Below are 20118 nucleotides of genomic sequence, written 5' to 3'. Positions count from 1 at the left end.
CATTGTCTACAAAAATTTGAAACCACGTGCTTAATTTGGCATGACAAATTAAGGAGATGGCATGCATGACATTCGTGCAGGTACTGTACTGTGTCATTCCGCGAATTCTTTTCCCGAAACTCGTGTTTCCAAGTAAGAAGTGAATTTCCCGAGAATTCTTTATGTATAAAAAGTGTTTGAAACTGATTTCAATATATATATTTTCTCGAACACACAGTAATGAGAAGAAACACAGAATTAATAATTATAAGAGTATATTTCTCTCTCATTACTCTCTCACTATTAAACTGTGTGTTTAAAGTTTATGATCAAAAAACGAGCTAACTGTGACGTATAGAAAACGAAAATAATTGTGAAATAGGAACTAAAGATAAATAAAAGAAAGTAATAGTCTAAATAAAGTACGACTTCATCTCTAATAGCAATAGTACCATCGCCGATATCGCTTTTCGAGAAGGGATTACCACTAACAGAGTAGTTATATATTTGTCAAAATCTGTTAAAAACTTACACACGAAATTTACGACAGATCACACCTTCATTTTCACATATTACTATTGTAGTCTACTGTATATACAGGCCTACTCTATAACAATGAACTGAACAAGCATCTAACAAATTGTGTAAATAATCATTTTTAAGAGATGTTCATTGTAACCAATTATCACAATTTACAACGTTTCCCTTCCTCCCAAGAAAAAAAAAAAGTAAAAATAAAATTCAAAACGTAACATTTGACGAAATAAAATTATCCATTATTCGAATTTTTCTAATATTCTAAACATTAAAATTACAAGAAATTCATTTAAAAAAAATTGTATACGATTATATAAAAAGTAGAATTCGAAATGTAAACAGCAATATGAAACTTTAAACTACGTATTAATTACGTACTTCCTACGAATTTCCCATCTGGAAATTCGAAGGAAGTACTACAGTACGTAATTAATACGTTACATAAGTCATGTATTTAAACATAATTTAAGGTACTAAATTTTTATTTTTTTAATTAATAAATATATTATAATAATTTAGAAATTTTATATTAGTTGAATACATTACAGAAATAAATATTTGTTGTATACGACAGTGTACAGATTCAGATTTAGCAATTATGTACCTTGAACTCTTGATTTTCTATCTAAGACACGTGATAAAGTTTAAAAAAAAAAAAAAGTTTTAAGATCTCGACCAATAACAAAACATGGAAATGACGTTTTGGATAATTCATTAATAGTTTATACTAGGAATAAAATGATTTTTAAACGAATTAATATAAATAATTATTTCTGAGTAGTGATTACAATCAGGGAATACATTTAATTAATATACAAGCTCTACAAAGTCCAGATTTTTTTAGTCGATCTTCAAATTTAGAAAAATGAAAATCATTCTGAGTGAGTATTCATTTATAATTAATACAAATTCAATTTAGATTAAATTATATAATAATATTTATATGTGAAATAAATTAAGTTTAATTTGAATATGAATATGAAGAGAGGATTTAAACGATGAGATAGAAGAGTGAAATTTGTGCCGAACGTGAATCGAGCAGGCTGTTTTTTAATAGAAATATACTCCTTGTATTTTATCTTACCGCAAGTTTTTGTATTTTTATAAATAATAAGGTCGTAGTGCTCATCGATAAAACTATTACTAGCGATGAACTACTAGGATGCTGCAGTCGAATATGACACAAATAAAAAAAAGCGAAGAAGCTGGTTTGTTTACAAACACGATAATTTAGCAATGAGTCACAATAGAAAAAAGACAAATTAGATTACAAATTGATAAATATGAACAAACAAAATAGCGGAAAAACGTTCGAACTAATGGTAGGAATGCGATTAAGGAATTAGCATATCTCTTTGGGGGATCCGAAACTGGCTCGGGTGAGCAATTTTCTAGACATCTTTCATAGATCCTTCATCGTTCGGGAACACCTATTACGGACCCGTTCGAACCCATGATGGACATGGAAAAAATAAGTGACGAATAGATTTTCAATTATCTATAGATTATTTTAAAACATTAATAAACAGTTGTTTAAATTGGCAAAAAATATGGCATAGTGAGAGTTATACGGCCGGCAAGTTTGCTCTTATGAGGCGCAGAACTTGATTCACAGTGGTATTAGATAACTTATAATAAAGGATAAAGAATAAACTCCGAATAGGGCTATCAATAAAAAAAAAAACAAAGGATTAAATTTGATTTTACATTTCGTCCCATCATTGCTGAATAGTTCAATTGACTAAGTGATTCAATTTTCTTTTATAGATCTAATTTATACATTTTAAAGTTAAGTGAATCTAATTTATTCCTGTTATTTTTAAATCAGTTTTTAACATTCCGTCAATAATTTATAGAACAAAAATATTGAAATCAAAATTCATTGATTGTATAAAATTTAAAATTTATCAGAAAAAGGGAAAACTAAATTAATTTTTGACAATATAATTACACAAATTTATCAAAATAAACTTAATATAACATCTTTTTTTATTATTTTTAAACATTGCTTAGAACTGCAATATTCATTACTAAATTAAGCATAAATATAATACTGTATCATCATCATTTTCATCGTTTCCTTGTTTCAAGTAATATATGAGGTCGGGTTTTGTTCTTACAGTTTCCTACCTATCCTACTGTTAATTAGTTTCTTCTCTTTCTCTGCCATAACTTATAATTCTTCCAATTACCCTCAATTTAATATCAATCATAATTTCTTTGTCATACTCGTACCATTATTAAACCATACATCCAAGTTTCATATGCTCTGTAGAAACTCTGTTTCATGACCCCTTATAATATGATCTAATATTTAAGAATATCTTCTTTTAATTTACTGCAAATACTGTATATATCTCACCTAAACTACATTTCTCGTTAAAAGTAATCTGTCTTTCAATGTTATTCTACATATAGGCTACACCTAAATATTTTCATCATATCTACTTGCATCTTTGTTTTTTATTTCCATAGTTATTCCTTTCCTATTTTATTCACATTCTAATTTGTTTATACAATAATTGTCTTAATTATTTAAAAAACACAATTTTCCTTTAACACTACTAAATTTTCCTTTTCCGAATAAGATAAATATACAGTAGAATGAAAAAATCGTCTCCACTTTTGCCATTTTACATTTATCAAATTTGCTACATCTAACGCTAACTTTTCTTCTAAATATTTCTGTAATATAAATTAAGAAACAAGTTTATTAACATATCTTTTAATTTTTAACATTTAATTCATTAAATATATTTTTAAAACCTGTTAATACTGATACGAGTATAACAATTAAGAGATTGTTTGACCATAAAAATGCTTGAGTTAATAAGATTGATTCCCACAAATTAATATTCAATATAGACGTTCGGATAATGAGGGTTGGAATTAAGCTTATTCGAGTGAAGCTACATATAGAAATTTGGGTTTTAAGCTGTTCTCCCAGGCGGTAGGGTTTGGTTTATTCGTATATGGTAACGCGACACATGGATGATCTGCCTCCCGGGAGGTCTTTTTTTTTTCTTTTTTTTGAGAAATTGGCCCCTATTTAGGTGTTACTAACGTGAAAAAACCAGGAAAACCATGGTTAGTTCGTTGGTGAAGAATGAACCCACGACCAGTGTTCCACTGTGGGGTCCATCAGTATCCTCTCGGCTACTGATGAGTCCCAGAGGGATTGTGCCTTTATCGCCTCAGAGCTGGGCCAATTGTTATTTCTATTATTAATGTTGTTTGCTGATGTTAGTAATAGTTTCTTATAACATAATAACATTTTATAGCCTACACACAGATAACATCCATAAGTAATTTTAATAATCTCAGAGGACATCTTAAGATTTGCACAATTTTATAACTTTATTGCAAAAATGTTGACATCTTATACATATGTTTTGAATTTATTTTACTAAAATTAACTGTGGATTGATATTGTCACTACACTATTCGTATTCTTTGTTTACGTTGTTGAATAATACTAAATTTTATTATTATTTATTAGAAAATATACTAATGACACTCATCATCATACTTCTAAGAAACAAGAATTATTTCGTTCTTAATAATTTATGAATGTCTTCTAGCCATAATATTAGATACGCTATGATGCAAACTTGACCGTAGGTTATCTCACTATTGATAAGTGACTATGTCTTCTTGTTTACTGATAATAATGATGTCTTTATATCGCGTGTTAATTAATTTAAACATTATTTTCTACATGATTATCTGAATCTAATATTTATAGATAAATCAAAATATAATATGGTATTATAACTTTATTAGAATATTTAGCGATTTTAACATAAGCTGAACATATCTTGAGGTTCCTGAGGTTCCCGAGGTCACATATAAAATTGTATACACTAATACCACTTACGTTAATTATAATCCGACTCGTTTTACATTTACTAACTATTATTGATTTAATTATTAATTGAAAATATGATATTTTAATTAATTAATTATAGTATTTTACTAATAAAAATAAACTTATTAGAGGAAACACGAAAGGAGACAACCACGTTCAAAGACACCAAAAATCATACTGAGGAACTATTGTAATCTTCGTGTTAAATTGATTTTATTCTTGTTAATTTTTATATATTTAATTTATTTTAACTTTATTATAAAAATGAAATTATAACGTTTATTCCGGATCGAGCAGCTTCTCAGAAGTTAACTTCATTTTCGCTTTTGGGTACGCCTACTAATGGCACAAACTTACTAAATGCAGTTTAAATTTCTGCTTTTTTATTACCTTATAAAGATCATACATCGATAGATGTACAGGAAAAATATTTATCCGTTGTCTACATAGGTCAAAGTCAGCAATCCTCGGCTCATTCAGCATATTTCTACAATTCTCAACACACAGAGTTCTTTGACTGGAAAGACAGGTTAGAAGCAGAAAAATTACTACATCTTGGTGAAATGTTTACTACGACATATTTATACTACACAGGTCAATAAAAACAATATAGAGCAATATTTTTTCATTGATAATCGTCTAATCACAGAGTCGGATTTACGTATAGAATGGCTACAAAATGAAAACACCGTTATTACCAGTATAAAAGTTATTAAATGCGAAATTGTAACAAAGAAAGTGATCACTTGCCGTTTTGTTTAATTCATAGACGTCAACTCGACACGTGGACGATCTGCTAGACCAGGGCTTCTTAAACTTTTTTTATTCACGACCCCATTTATGATTGTGATTTTTTTCGCGACCCAAAAAATATAAAATAAAGATATAGGCTATACAAATTTTCATTGATTGTATAAAATTTAAAATTTATCAGAAAAAGGGAAAACTAAATTAATTTTTGACAATATAATTACACAAATTTATCAAAATAAACTTAATATAACATCTTTTTTTATTATTTTTAAACATTGCTTAGAACTGCAATATTCATTACTAAATTAAGCATAAATATAATACTGTATCATCATCATTTTCATCGTTTCCTTGTTTCAAGTAATATATGAGGTCGGGTTTTGTTCTTACAGTTTCCTACCTATCCTACTGTTAATTAGTTTCTTCTCTTTCTCTGCCATAACTTATAATTCTTCCAATTACCCTCAATTTAATATCAATCATAATTTATTTGTCATACTCGTACCATTATTAAACCATACATCCAAGTTTCATATGCTCTGTAGAAACTCTGTTTCATGACCCCTTATAATATGATCTAATATTTAAGAATATCTTCTTTTAATTTACTGCAAATACTGTATATATCTCACCTAAACTACATTTCTCGTTAAAAGTAATCTGTCTTTCAATGTTATTCTACATATAGGCTACACCTAAATATTTTCATCATATCTACTTGCATCTTTGTTTTTTATTTCCATAGTTATTCCTTTCCTATTTTATTCACATTCTAATTTGTTTATACAATAATTGTCTTAATTATTTAAAAAACACAATTTTCCTTTAACACTACTAAATTTTCCTTTTCCGAATAAGATAAATATACAGTAGAATGAAAAAATCGTCTCCACTTTTGCCATTTTACATTTATCAAATTTGCTACATCTAACGCTAACTTTTCTTCTAAATATTTCTGTAATATAAATTAAGAAACAAGTTTATTAACATATCTTTTAATTTTTAACATTTAATTCATTAAATATATTTTTAAAACCTGTTAATACTGATACGAGTATAACAATTAAGAGATTGTTTGACCATAAAAATGCTTGAGTTAANTTCCCCTTTATTGACTTTTTTGAGGGGTTCGGGAGTTCTCCAAACGTGTAGATTTGCAAAAAAAAAACTTGGAGGGTCAAATTTGACACGATTCCAATACTTTTCCGTTTTATATACATAACAAGTTGGTAAGTAAAAAGGAGTCGGAGTCGGCGGATTTTTTGACGACTCTGACTCCGACTCCACAGCCCTGATTACCTTGGAACAGAGACAACTGAATACACTGAAAAGCGACAACACTGCACTAGTTCACACTATAATCAGTGTTACTGAATCATTGTCTCCCTGCACCAGAAGTGACACAAAGAGCAACTCACGAAACCTATGACACAAAGCTTGCCATTTTCAAACTCTCACAAATTATTTTCAATATTTTTCATTAAAATCTCGCGACCCCAAGATTTCGCTAAGCGACCCCAAATGGGGTTGCGACCCATAGTTTAAGAAGCCCTGTGCTAGACGGAGGTCTTTTATAGGAAACTCATTCTATTTAAGTGTTACTATCAGTGATTTGTCCTGGGTTTATTGATCGTTTATTTCTACACTTTAATATAATTTATTCAATGTATAAAGGCAAATAATGATAGAAAGTAACACATCTAGCAATTTTGCATAGATCTAACTGTAGGCTAATAATTAAAACGAGCCAGAATGGTGATGGCATAATGCTAAGTAGCAAAGTCAACAAGTTAGTTATTTTTAGAATGTTGCTTTATAAGATCTGAGCAATCAAGCTACATTGTATAAATATTGTTTTTAGATCCGATTGCCTTTATATATTTATTTAACAGTGAAATATAAAACGCAACTTTTTTGGTTCAATTTTGAAATGAATATTCTTTACAAAAATTATATAATAAACTGTAGAATTAAAAGTTTTAAACATGGACGAAAAAAGTTTTTAAGATGACGAAGTAGTCTTTACTTCAACAGATCATTCTTTCTGAATCTTTGCCTAACAAATATATATACAAGCACACATACATTTATATATTTTGAACTTTTATATACAGTTTATAGATAGCATTGCTGATCTGTCGAATTTTGACATCTCAATTTTTTGCATTTCTCGACATTCCAGGAACCCAAAAATGTAAAAAAAATTTCTTAAAAAATTGTGTGTGGATGGAGCGTTTATTTTGTATTATATCTCAGAACTGAAGGAACCAAAAATTTTGAAACTTATTAGGTTTATTTTTATATATGGTGCATTGATGCTATAAAATTTTGGTGGTTAAAGATTCATGGGGTGGGGATCGTGTCATATCTGGAATGGAATCAAACGTAATGAAAGTTTTGCTCATTATTGGCATTTATAATTAAAAAAAACTCATCCATATATTCAAAATAAGACTTTTTCCTTTTTTATTATAATATATAAAGATTATTTTAAAATAAAATCTCAGAACATAAGGCGTTCACGTAACTTTATAAAATTATTAGTGCCGAGGAAGTCTTGCTTGAAGTCTTGCCAGCTTTATTAACAGAAATAACATTCTGTTAATAATTTACAATGTATTCATGTTATAAATCGATAAAATATTATTAAAAATTAATATAAAGTTTCATAAGTTATCAATTAAACAATGTACTTTATCCAGTAGTTTGTTTCTTTTAGTAGAAGGATACAAGACACCAAACAATTTCATTTTTCCGCAAAAACACTGCTTATTGTCGGAAATTTTCGACAATCTTCTCTTGAAGAGGGTCTTATTGGCCCCATATCTATTTAAGTCCTTAGTCGTTTCTAATTAATAATATTAGTAATTTGGCCTAAGTTAGCAACAAGGGCCTTTGCCCTTGTTGCTAACGGGCAGGCATCCTTCTCTACTCCGGGTCCCATACCATGCTTTCGATGGCCCTGGTATTTGTTACTGTGTATGAATTACAGTATAAAATATAATAGACAAGTTCTTGTACTAGTCAAATTTAAAACTAAATAATTACTAACTTAGACTTAAAAAAGAATGTTCAAAATGTAATTTGTCAACAAAATAATATGTAATACATAAATAATACAATGAAAAAAGTATAATTAACAAACCCATATAAAATCAGAGAAAGCAGAATAGGAAGAAAATATAATTAAAATTATGTAATTTTCAATTTGTACATATTTTACAGTTATTAATACATTTTAATATTCATATATTCATTAATAAATTATAATTTTTCTTTTGATAGCTACCTATTATGATGTATTTATAAATACGTTTATAGATACCGTACATAAAGTATTGTTAAAATTTTATTTACAGACAAAATGAGAAATTGGTTATGGATTTTAACAATATTTCTTACAAGTGCGAAAGGTAAAAATTCATCTTTTTATTTATTTATATAATAATTATTGAAACAAAACAAACTTTAATGATGAATTATATATACATAGATTTATATACTGATATGAAATTATTTAAATTTTAGTCTTAAGTACCGATATTAACGAAGAATTGCTTAATGAATGTCACGATTGTTGCCTTTTGCCAAAAAATTTTCAATATGGAAAATATTTTCCTCGATTCCCACCAAACATTGAAGTAGTTCCTGAAGAAACAATTTTGAAATTTCGATGTAAAAGCAAGTTTGAATTAAAAGGAAAAGAAAAGAGCATTTGCATACTTGGCAATTGGGTTCCTCCATTGCCAGAATGTATTGGTGAGTTATTGCTTAAAATAATCTAAGCATACAAAGAAAAACAAGATGCTTCACTCAAAAAAATATTGTTTTTTATAGTTAAATCCTGTCACTCTCCACCCATTGTTGAACACGCAGAAGCTCTTATACCATTGAATACGAGATATTTTACAATCGGAACCCGAATAAATTATCAATGTGACATCGGATATGAAATGAACGGAGATGAATTAATTTGCATTAAAAACGGTTCTGATTTGATTTGGGATGGAGAAGTACCGAGTTGTACAGGTGAATTACCGCGGAGATTATTTTAATATTTCAATTAAATAGAAATAAGATCATAATTGTAAACGTAAATTATTAATATATATATATATATATGGAAATGTTAGGATATTGATTCAATTTTCCGATTCTGTGTCAACAGTCATACCAAAATGTGAACATCCCGGCGTTTCTTCTGATGGATATTATTATGGAGAATGTTGTAATAAAGGGAGTGTTATTGATTACGAATGCAAACCCGGTTTTAGTCTTATAGGAGAGAAAACAATTGAATGTTTGTCTGAAGTCTGGAGCAACGAACGACCGCTTTGCCAACGTAAGTTCTAGTCATTATAATATTTTGTAAACAATATTAATTTAGAATTTCATATTAAAATGATGTTATCATCTTTTTTCGTGCTGCAATATAAAAGTAAAACAAAAAAAAAATTGATAATTATTTTGTTTTCTTTGATTTTTTCGAATTATTTTCATGTATTTATTTTGAAATAAATATATTTTTAGCCGAAGTATTTTGCCCAGTTCCCGAAGAAATTCCGCATGGAAAAATTGTTGGAGAGAAATCGGGAGACTTTTATCAAATCGACGATCAGATAACTATTGAATGCGAAGAAGGATATAGAATCAGTAACGGAAGCGATATTTTGTTCTGTGAAGACGGAAATTGGGATGACGAATTTCCTATTTGTATAGGTAATTTAGCTGCATAACATATACTAAAAGATTTATTTAATTATGCTTACATTTTGTTTGATAAATATAATCGGATAATTATTTAAAATATATAATATATTGTAGCATTTCAGGATGTGGATTGTGAATTTAACCATTAGTAAAAAAGTAATTTAAGTAGTATAAATGCTACAACAATTAGAAAAATCAATCAATGGCCGTTTAGTAGTTTAGTGTAGTTCGTTAGAAGTGATTGAATTGAGCCTTTTATAACTTATTTCACAGTTAATTTTATTTTAATTAATATTAAGCAGGTTCAGTTTACATTGAAATTTTGCAGTTTAATTAATCTTTAAGTAATAGCCCACAACTCTTGATAAAGCCTTGATCTGACTATTTAAAGTTATTGATTTTAAAAAATTATACTATCTACATCAAAATAAATAGTATATCAAAGAATTGAACATCTTATTATTAAAATAATTAATTTAATTAATTGAATTGATCAAAAAGCTGAGAGTTGTATGCAATAATTAGATTTAAAACTAGAAAGACTTCTAATGCCGATGGTTTAATTTATAAGATATGCAGATATCTTCTGCACGTTACAAAATATTTGCGTAGAGATAAAATTTGTTGAAATGATGTGATGTCTAGAGGTTATCATTATTGTATATAATGATTTTTATTTTGGTTTTGTTTTTATTAAAGATAGGCCTATATATAATGCAGAAAATACATCAATCCTTGATGTAAACTGTATTAATGGACGTGCTGCCCAGTAAAGTGACTTTAATATAGCTGGATAAGCAAACCGATGGCATAGTCCGTTTCAAATAAAGCTGTCATTGGTATTGTCATTGGGCTAAGTTATAGTATTGATATTGTAAGTATAACTAATCATGTTTGACGAACAGGTAGAACAAGTATTTGATATTAATGTTATAGGAAAAGGGATAAAATCTCTTTTTTTTCAAATAATTTAAATAATATATTATCATAATATTTAGTCTTAAGGCTAGTAAAGTGCATTTTTCTTCTAAACACAATATAAAATAATTAAAATTTATAATAAAATATTAAAATTATGCTTTTGATTGACTGGAAAATTTCAATTGGAAATAATGAAGACAGGCTGAAAATACCGAAGTTCCATCATTTTTTACAATATACGAACAAAAAATACATAGGAAAATATCATAGTTGTTGACATTATCCTTTAACTGTTATTAATTTAAATAATTTTGTAATTAATTAATGAAATCGTGTTAATGTATTAGTGACTGTAATAGTAAACTGAAATTAATTATCATAATTTCCTACACGATCATGTTTAAATGAAAGATGATAATTAGAAATCGAATGCGATCTTCCAAACATACCAGAAAATGGATTTATTCACCAAACAAATGAAACTGTTTTCCTGTACGAATTCGAAGTGAGTTTTGGTTGTAAAGAAGGATATTTGCTAATTGGAAATAGCTGGACTTCCTGCGGCGAAAACGGTTGGACCAATCAATCTCCCACATGTCGAAGTAAGTCAAATTATAATATTAAATGGTTAAAGATTCGTAAAACACGACACTTTTCGGAATATAACTACTGTATTATATAGAATTTTTATTCTAACCGTATCTTTCTAGAGATACAATGTCCCGATCCTTTATCACCCGAAGGTGGGTGGAAGACGGGAGATTCTTACAACATAGGAGATGTAATAGAATTTGGATGCAATTCTGGATATCAATTACTTGGTTCTGCCAGGAGAGAATGTATGCCTAATGGAAAATGGAGTGGAGAACTAGCTAGATGTGATTCTAAAGGTAAATAATAGGGCATTACTATATGCAATATGTTCTTATAAATAAAGATAAAATATTTATTTCTCTAAGTTTGTAAGTTAAGCAAATTAGATTAATTATTTCAGAAAATGACTGTCCTAATCCCGGTACTCCCATAAATGGAATGAAAATTGGTAAAGGTTACTACAAAGTTGGAGACGTGGTAGAATTTGAATGCCAATCTGGCAAACAATTAATCGGTTCCAAAAGAAGGATATGCCAAAACAACGGAGAATGGTCCGGATCCGATGTTACGTGCTTAGGTAAAAAATATTTTTAGCTATTGTAAAAACAGGAACACGTTTCTGTTATATAACCAATACTGCTTTTTGTTTCATTCTGTTCTTGTTGAATTCTTCCACTTTAAAAGGGTTTCTCGGAAAGAGAGCAGTATCAAATTTGAACTCGGTGTTTCTGTAAGCACAACTCTCTTCTGTGTCACCTACCAATTAACAATATACTATTAATAGAGTGTAAGATTATTTTATGATAGAGAATTTGAAAGAAGCGAAGATATGTGTAATAAGAAAACGGAAAATCTCACCTAGTGCACAGTCGTTAAAAATTAAGGGGGAAATAAGTTGGGAATAAAGAAGGGACAATATTAATTGGATATTGTTTCCATTTAGCTAATTGATTTTAAAAATTACTAAAGAAACATCAGGGAATTTATTCGTAATATATTAGCAGTCAAGCTTGATTTGATCCGTAACTTACATTGCTTTGAGTCGTAAAATTGAAAATTACAATTCTCAATATTCATTGAAAATTTCAGATGATATAAGAATAAAATATGAGTGTATTTATCATCAGAAATTTTCAATTATTTTTAAATTTAAATAAAATAAAATCCATCTATTAAATACAAAATAAACGATTGTACGAAATTTTATTCCTCTTCTTGAGGAATCATCTTCCATAATTGTTTGAATATCCTTCTTCCTAATAAATCCTATATAATATGATGATGATCGTTGGGATGTATATGAAACGTTGGGAAAATTACAATGTAATAAATCTTATTTATCTAAAATAATTTATTACACGAAACAGATTTTTGTATTTCGTAATATTGAAAGTATTTAATACGTAAGAAAAATAATTTATAGTTGATATTTTTTAATTTTTCAAATGTAATCTTTAACATTTAAAATTAAGAAATGAGAAAATATTTCTATTACAGATGAGAACGATTTCGACCAGAAAGAATCTATTAGTGTCCGTTTGGAAGAATTAATATTTGTCGAAAAAAAGGAACAAGAAACTCGTTTGAAAAAATACGAAGAAGAAATTTTGGCACAAAATGGCAATGATTCTGATGCACTTTCTCGAGCTATTAATTTTAATCATCCTCATCGTTTGATATTTTATTTTATTTTCGACATGTCTGGAAGTATTGGCAGCGAAAACTTTCAAATAAGCATTAATTTTGCTAAATTATTAATCGAAAAAGTAAATAAATCATTTCTAAAAATAATTTTTAAATTATTTTTATTTGCATTATATTATATATTTGCATTATAATATTTAGATTGGAGTTAGTAAAGATGGAAGTAGAGTGGGAGTAATGACTTTCAGTGATACAGCTGATATTGTATTCTACCCAATGGTTTATTCGACTACTGAAGAAGTAATTCAGGCATTAGACGAAATAAAATTTTCAAGTAAGTATAATTACAGATTAATTTTATATATTGGATAATTAATTTAATGATTTATAAATATTTTTACTTTAGAAGGAAGAGGAACCGCTACTAGATTGGCTCTTCATCTCTTACATGAACAAATGATTCCTTTGACAGAAGCAAGTTTAGGAGGAGAACAAAAGCCAATAGCATTTTTAATGACAGATGGTGATATTCTTTCTATTATTTTATATACCGTAAACCAATTTGAATTAATTGAATTTTGTGTTGTAAATTTCAGGTAAGGCTAATATGGAGGGAGACCCAATGAAAGATGCCGAAAGTTTGAAAAACAGTGGCGTGGAATTATATTGTATTGCGATAACTGGAGATAGAAATATGAAGACATTGTATGATATAGCTTCTACTAGAGAAGAACATATCTTTATCTTAGATTCTTATGATACTATGGGTTGGTTAGTGCAACAGCTCATTAATGGCTCTGTTGGTAAGAGTGGTTTTCTTTATAAGTTATTAGAATCAATGTAATTAACTAATTTCCTAGTTGTAAAGCTTGAAACCAATGAGGACTATTTCATCCCTTGAAACATTATACACCATGTACCCTAATATTTTGTTTCAAATTTAAATAAAATTCATTGTGAAAATATTTAAGACGGAATTCTGGCTATAAAACTAGAAAATCATCTCTGTCTTTTGAAGAATAAATATATTCTTAATATTTTTTGAATTGAATTAATATAATAGACAAGAATAAGTAGCCTGTACTTTTATATATACATTACGGTATCAGTAAATAATTTGAAATGTTTCAGATTATTCTACATGCGGAATTCAGAAAAGTGTTATAGAAAATAGTAAAAAGGATCTCGGACGAGCAGTGGGTGGAAGAAAAGCCGTAAATCCTTGGCCCTGGATGGCATCACTAAATTTAGTGGATGCAGATTCTAGGAAATCTGAGGCAAGTATTTAATATAAAATTTTATTTATTCTAGAACTAATTAATAATTATAGTGTTAAATCAAATTCCTGTTAATTTGCCTTTTGAAACTGTATGTAATTTTCTTATTGCTACGTTGTGACAATGTCAAATCCCGGATCTGACAATATAACAACATAGCAAATGTTATGAAGATCAAAAACACCGATTTCCCTTATGGAAATATTTTTTCTCACTATAGAAATTCGTTACGATTATGTATTTTTCTCATTACAGCATCATTGCGGCGGTTCTCTAATAGACAAATTATGGGTCCTGTCAGCAGCTCATTGCTTCTACGATCGACAAAAAAATCTAATACCAAAAGAAAACATAATAATTAAGTTAGGTAAGTATAAATAATTTTATTAAAAAGCTTTAAATTCTATATTGTGTCTTATATCTTATAAATTATATTTGATGAGAGAGAGCTATAGACAAAAGTTTACCTAAGCAAAAATATTGCATTTTAAATGGTTTAAATTTCTTAAATACTTTCATAGTATGAAAAAGTAACAAAAGTGTTCATTAAAGTTTAAGAAACGAAATTTGCTTGGTAGCTCGTTTATAAGGGAAATTGATGCTATTAAATTTTTGTGGTTAAAGGTCAAGAGAGGGGTCATATGTCATATCTCGAGAGGAGTTGAACTTAATGAAGGATTTACTTGTTATTAGCATTTACAATTTTTATAAAACTCAACTCTACCCTAAAAATTAAGGTTTTTATCATTTTATAATAATAATAATAATATAAAAAGTTTTTATAAAAATCTCATAACTGATTACACTACACACAAATTTAAGTTTGCGGTAATGTGTCTTAGTGTTTTTTTCGCTGGAGAAGTTACTCAACTCGTTGCTGGATTTTTTTATAACGTTTACATGAACATATAATTCTAACACATCAGATATTTTGATTATATTCAATTGAATAAAAATAAAACTTAATATTTAAACATTTGAAATGAAATTACAGAACTACATACATATAATTTTACGTAACGTTTAACGAAATTTTCCAGGTTTGCTTAATGTCAATAATCGTTCTAATCTACAAGAAACAAGAATAGAAAATTATATTATTCATCCTGATTACAATAAAAAGACTCNATTTAAACATTTGAAATGAAATTACAGAACTACATACATATAATTTTACGTGACGTTTAATGAAATTTTCCAGGTTTGCTTAATGTCAATAATCGTTCTAATCTACAAGAAACAAGAATAGAAAATTATATTATTCATCCTGATTACAATAAAAAGACTCATCACTACGATATCGCATTGATTCAATTAAGCAGAGAAGCAGAATTTAATATGTATGTACGACCAATCTGTTTACCACCAATGGATTCAAGTAGGTTTTCTTATATAATTATACTTTATAATCTTTATTATTATTTTATAATTTAACTTACTTGTTTTTCTTTAGAATTACCCGAAAATTCAAAATTTTATCGAGAAGGTGAGAGAGCAGTTGCTATTGGTTGGGGTTATGACAAACCTACACGTGCGACCGTAGATTTAAGGCCTGTTAAACATTTAAAACGAGTGGAATTGCCAATACAAAACGATATTACTTGCAAGAATAGTTTAAATGGCAAATATGAATTCACGGAAACCATGTTTTGTGCAGGAGCAGGAAAAGGTAAATATTTCTTACGGTATTAAAATTGTATAGTATAGTGGCGTAAATGTAGCGAGTTTTAAAAATAAAAATGGCCAGAATATAGAATTAAAATATCTATTGAAAAATTAAATGACAATTTCATCATTTATACTTTTTTTTTTCAGGAAAAAATGACACATGTAAAGGTGACAGTGGTGGGCCTTTAATGCAGCCAATGAAAAATGATTTAGGTCAAAAATATTGGACTCAAGTAGGTATTATTAGCTGGGGTGTAGGATGTGCTCAAAAAGGAATGTACGGCTTCTACACTCACGTAGCAAGATTAAGAGAGTGGATAGATTCAACAATACAATAATAGATTATAGTCTACTATTGTTTAAAAATTTATAAATTTTGTTTGTAAATGAAAGAACGTTTTTATTAAGACAAAAACATAATTACTAAAACTACATTTTTAGTTTATTATTGAATGTGCTTTATGAACGCAATTTCTTCAATTCTAACGAATATTGCGTACAGTAGACACACCTATAATACTGTTGATAATTCCGTGTTGTACGAGTCACTTAGATTTTACAAATACGTGTGCCGGGCTGTGAACGGCTCAAGTATTTGTAAAATCTAAGTGACTCGTACAACATGGAATTCATATAAAACGGAATTATCAACAGTGCTTATAGGGGTGTTTACTGTATTTTAGTTCGTATCAAGCAAGACACAATAATTATTGAGAATTTTGTGTATTGAGTGTTTCTACTTGTTTGCAGTTTATAATTTTTATCATTTGTATTATTTCTGGAATTATCAAATAAATAACGTATTTCATTTCACGTTATTTAACAATATTAATGATACTTAAGAGTATTATTGCTTAGAATCACGAAAACAGCATCCTGTTCCAATTTTTCAAGTGTTTTTTTTAATATGAAACATTTAAAAAATATTTTAATAATTAATGAATTAGTGACGGATGGGGTCCGAAATATCCGGAACGGGTCACCTCCGAAAAATTTTTGGGGTTTTTCCACCCGTTCAGATACATTTCCGGATTCCCCATAGCAGTAACCTCTCGGACATCCGGCTGCTCGACATTTCACATTTACGAAAGTGTAATTTTATGTAATGTGAACATGTTTCAAAATGCATATATTTAATCTAATATATATTTATAAAATATTGTGTACAGATTTTTAACAATTGCAAGAGAAATAATAAATGTAGTTAATGCAGTGTATACCTTATTATATTTTATAAAAGTGTTAAAATAGAAATTATAATGGCAGTTCTCACAAGATTCATAATAGAAATTTTTTTTTATAACTTCTTAATATCGTATAATCAATAATTCTGAATTTTTATCAAAACTTCGAATTTTTTTAAAAATGAAATTATGAATTGTAGAAGTTATAAACGTGATATCTACTGTAAATTTAAAAGTTATTAAAATTTTAACATATTTTACTTATGTTTTGTTATGATTATTTTAATATTTAAGCATATTTTGACTCAGAGGACCTTGAAATGTCGAAGATTTTTGGGAATTTTTCTGTATTTATGGATGTTTATGTGTGGGGAGTGTGTATGTATGGAGCACGATTTTGTTCACCCTCTTTGAAGATTAATAACTCCTGTTTTTTTTTGTCGAAAATTTTGCAGGGAAATTAGCTTATTAGGGAAATTGATGCTATTAAATTGGGTGATTAAAGGTAGAAGGAGTGGGGCGATAAAGGGGAGTTGTGTGTCATATCTCGAACAGGGTCGGTCTTAATGACGATTTTACTCCTTAAGAGCATTTACAATTTTTTTTTTTCTAAAACTCATCCCTACACTCAAAATTAAGCTTTTTGTCATTTTATAATAGTTAAAAATATAAAAAGTTTTTAAAATAAAATATCATAACAGATGGCGCCATCGAATGATGCCAGGAAAGTTAAGCAACTCATTGCTGGATTTTTTTGTTTTCCGTTACTGGTGTACTTTACATAAAGCACGTTTATGTTTTATATAAATTAAGATAAAATCATATCTCAGAAATGATATATATATATATATCATTTGTATATTCATAATATTTATCCCAGAAATGATGTATATATCATTTCTGGGATAAATATTATGTTTAATGAATATTATTGATATCTAAATGAAGCTTACATCTAGCGGACACCAGTGTTTATTGGAAGAGCGTGCAAATCATGTATAAAACTGTTTATATATGTTTTATCTTGCTTAATTTAAGTGAAAACTGCTTTCTGTGGACAACGAACGAAAATTTCCTATTATTTTACTTTCCAAAATTTCAGTCAAGTAGACAGTTTAATAAACTATTGATACATGCTTTAAATGGACAATCACTGGCCCACAGTAGTATTCTGTGCGGCCTGCGTCGCACAAAATATTTAAAAATAATAATAATATATAAAATAAAATAAAAATAAAAACCGACGTCAAGGGTCTGCAGTGGTCCCACAGACCTCTCGGCACGGAACAAATCCGAGGCTATATATACTCACAGAAAATTAATTACCCGTAGTCAATTTCTGTGGAAAAGGCTTCGTTACTGTAGAACTTTATCCCTTGTGTTTTCGAAGTGTCAGTCAGCATGGACAATTACAATTTTGGTAACAGTGTAAGTAGTGCAAGCAGTCGGTAGGGTGGCCGAGCGGTCTAAGGCGCTGGTTTAAGGCACCAGTCTCTTCGGAGGCGTGGGTTCGAATCCCACCCCTGCCAGTTAAGGCGTTCTTTTACGTCTACTTTTGCATTAATGTATGCAAATCAAATCGTCGATTTGTACGGAAACGGATGAACGGAGAACGATGACATTGCAATCGATACGTGCATCGACGCTACATCCGATTTTGCGCTTAGAAATCTAAAATTATAGGAAAGATTTCTGAAGCGATTGCCAGTTTTACACGTTACAGTGGAAAACTGAAATAATAGTAACGTTTGCAGACAAACTGTTTCCGCGCGGTTTGCATCAAGGCTGTGGAGTCGGAGTCGGAAAAAATGTGTCGAATCCGACTCCCGCATTTTAAATTTACTTTAGTTTATTTTTATTTAAACTTTAGAAGTAAAATAGTTATATATTTATTAATTTTTAAAAAATCTTTTTGTATTTTGTTATAATTCATTTATTTTAAATACATAATGCATCAATTTAATTTATTAAATATGTAGTATTCTTTGTAGTATTTGTGTTTAGTAGTTAAATTATTTTGATCCAATTGAATTTGAATATTTTAGAATCATTCCTTTATTATCCCTATTCTAAATAAGTACAATTTTTCTGAATGAGCCAGACTAATTGATCAGAGTACTGTACATATTTTTCTTTTCTGAACAAGGGGCTGAAGTAGCTAGCTAGATCGCACAACTTTTAATTGGAATAACTCTTCTGGAAGGGTGAAATTAAGTGCTGTCTAATATATGTAGATGTAGAATTTTATCGCCCCGTTTCTCCTCTTATTAAATATTTGTTAAAAATTAATCTTTTTATACAAATAAATGTTAATTATGTTAAATATTAAAAATACTAACTATAAAAGTATTTGGATAGACAGTCCAGGCTCCTTTCAGAGTTCAGAGTAGGGTACCCCTATGAGCGCCTCGCCCACATAAAATGACTTGGTATTTAGTTTTGCCGGAGTCGAGTGTTTGTTTTTTACTGACTCGGCAGCCCTGGTTTGCATCAGCGTTTGTTAAACATGACCGTAAATAAACGTAAAAATTTTTAATGGAAATAAGGTGGAGGGTAAAAAGAAAGCTTCGAGTTTCAAAAATGCGCAAAAATCGGGTTGGCAGGGGTGGGATTCGAACCCACGCCTCCGAAGAGACTGGTGCCTAAAACCAGCGCCTTAGACCGCTCGGCCACCCTACCACTTGATCGTTTTTGGCAAATGCCACGTCATTAAGAAGAAGACAAAAAGGTTTCGGCCTTTCTCCTAAAACCCGGTACGTGCCGTCGGCAGCAGACAACAGCCAACGTGAGGCTAAACAGGCCAACGACACTAGCGCATAATCACCTCAGCTGACATGTTTTTCATTAGATGGTCATTATTTTCCCTATTCGAGAATCAGGGTCATCCTTCTTTTGCTATCGCACTACAAGGAGAACTTTATTTAACTTTCAGAAAATTAAATTAACTTTTTTAACAAACACAACTAAAACTATAGAAAAAAAC

The 20118-nt window shown here is 29.0% G+C and overlaps 1 protein-coding gene and 2 non-coding genes across 3 annotated transcripts; 2 read left to right on the top strand and 1 right to left on the bottom strand.

Annotated features, from left to right (window-relative positions):
- Nucleotides 1–1260: 1260 nt before the first annotated feature.
- On the top strand, nucleotides 1261–17148 carry LOC111622536 (complement factor B-like). Its single transcript, XM_023364939.1, has 19 exons — nucleotides 1261–1397; nucleotides 8497–8550; nucleotides 8666–8896; nucleotides 8975–9166; nucleotides 9306–9479; nucleotides 9668–9856; nucleotides 11191–11370; nucleotides 11479–11658; nucleotides 11763–11939; nucleotides 12860–13128; nucleotides 13208–13340; nucleotides 13413–13529; nucleotides 13603–13809; nucleotides 14138–14283; nucleotides 14539–14650; nucleotides 15324–15415; nucleotides 15475–15661; nucleotides 15737–15952; nucleotides 16099–17148. Exons 1-19 carry the CDS (start codon nucleotides 1382–1384, stop codon nucleotides 16287–16289), a joined length of 3063 nt encoding a protein of 1020 aa, XP_023220707.1. The 5' UTR covers nucleotides 1261–1381; the 3' UTR covers nucleotides 16290–17148.
- A 1434-nt stretch (nucleotides 17149–18582) lies between these two features.
- On the top strand, nucleotides 18583–18664 carry Trnal-aag. The gene has a single exon. It is a non-coding gene; the product is annotated as a tRNA-Leu (tRNA).
- Nucleotides 18665–19732: 1068 nt separating this feature from the next.
- Trnal-uag lies at nucleotides 19733–19814 on the bottom strand. The gene has a single exon. It is a non-coding gene; the product is annotated as a tRNA-Leu (tRNA).
- Nucleotides 19815–20118: the final 304 nt, after the last annotated feature.

This window comes from Centruroides sculpturatus, unplaced genomic scaffold (assembly GCF_000671375.1).
Source record: "Centruroides sculpturatus isolate CEXI.00-Female unplaced genomic scaffold, Cexi_2.0 scaffold345, whole genome shotgun sequence".
In the NCBI taxonomy this organism is placed as follows: Eukaryota; Metazoa; Arthropoda; class Arachnida; order Scorpiones; family Buthidae; genus Centruroides; species Centruroides sculpturatus.
Note: the sequence above shows the minus strand (reverse complement) of the source record. Positions and strands in the feature narration are given on the sequence as shown.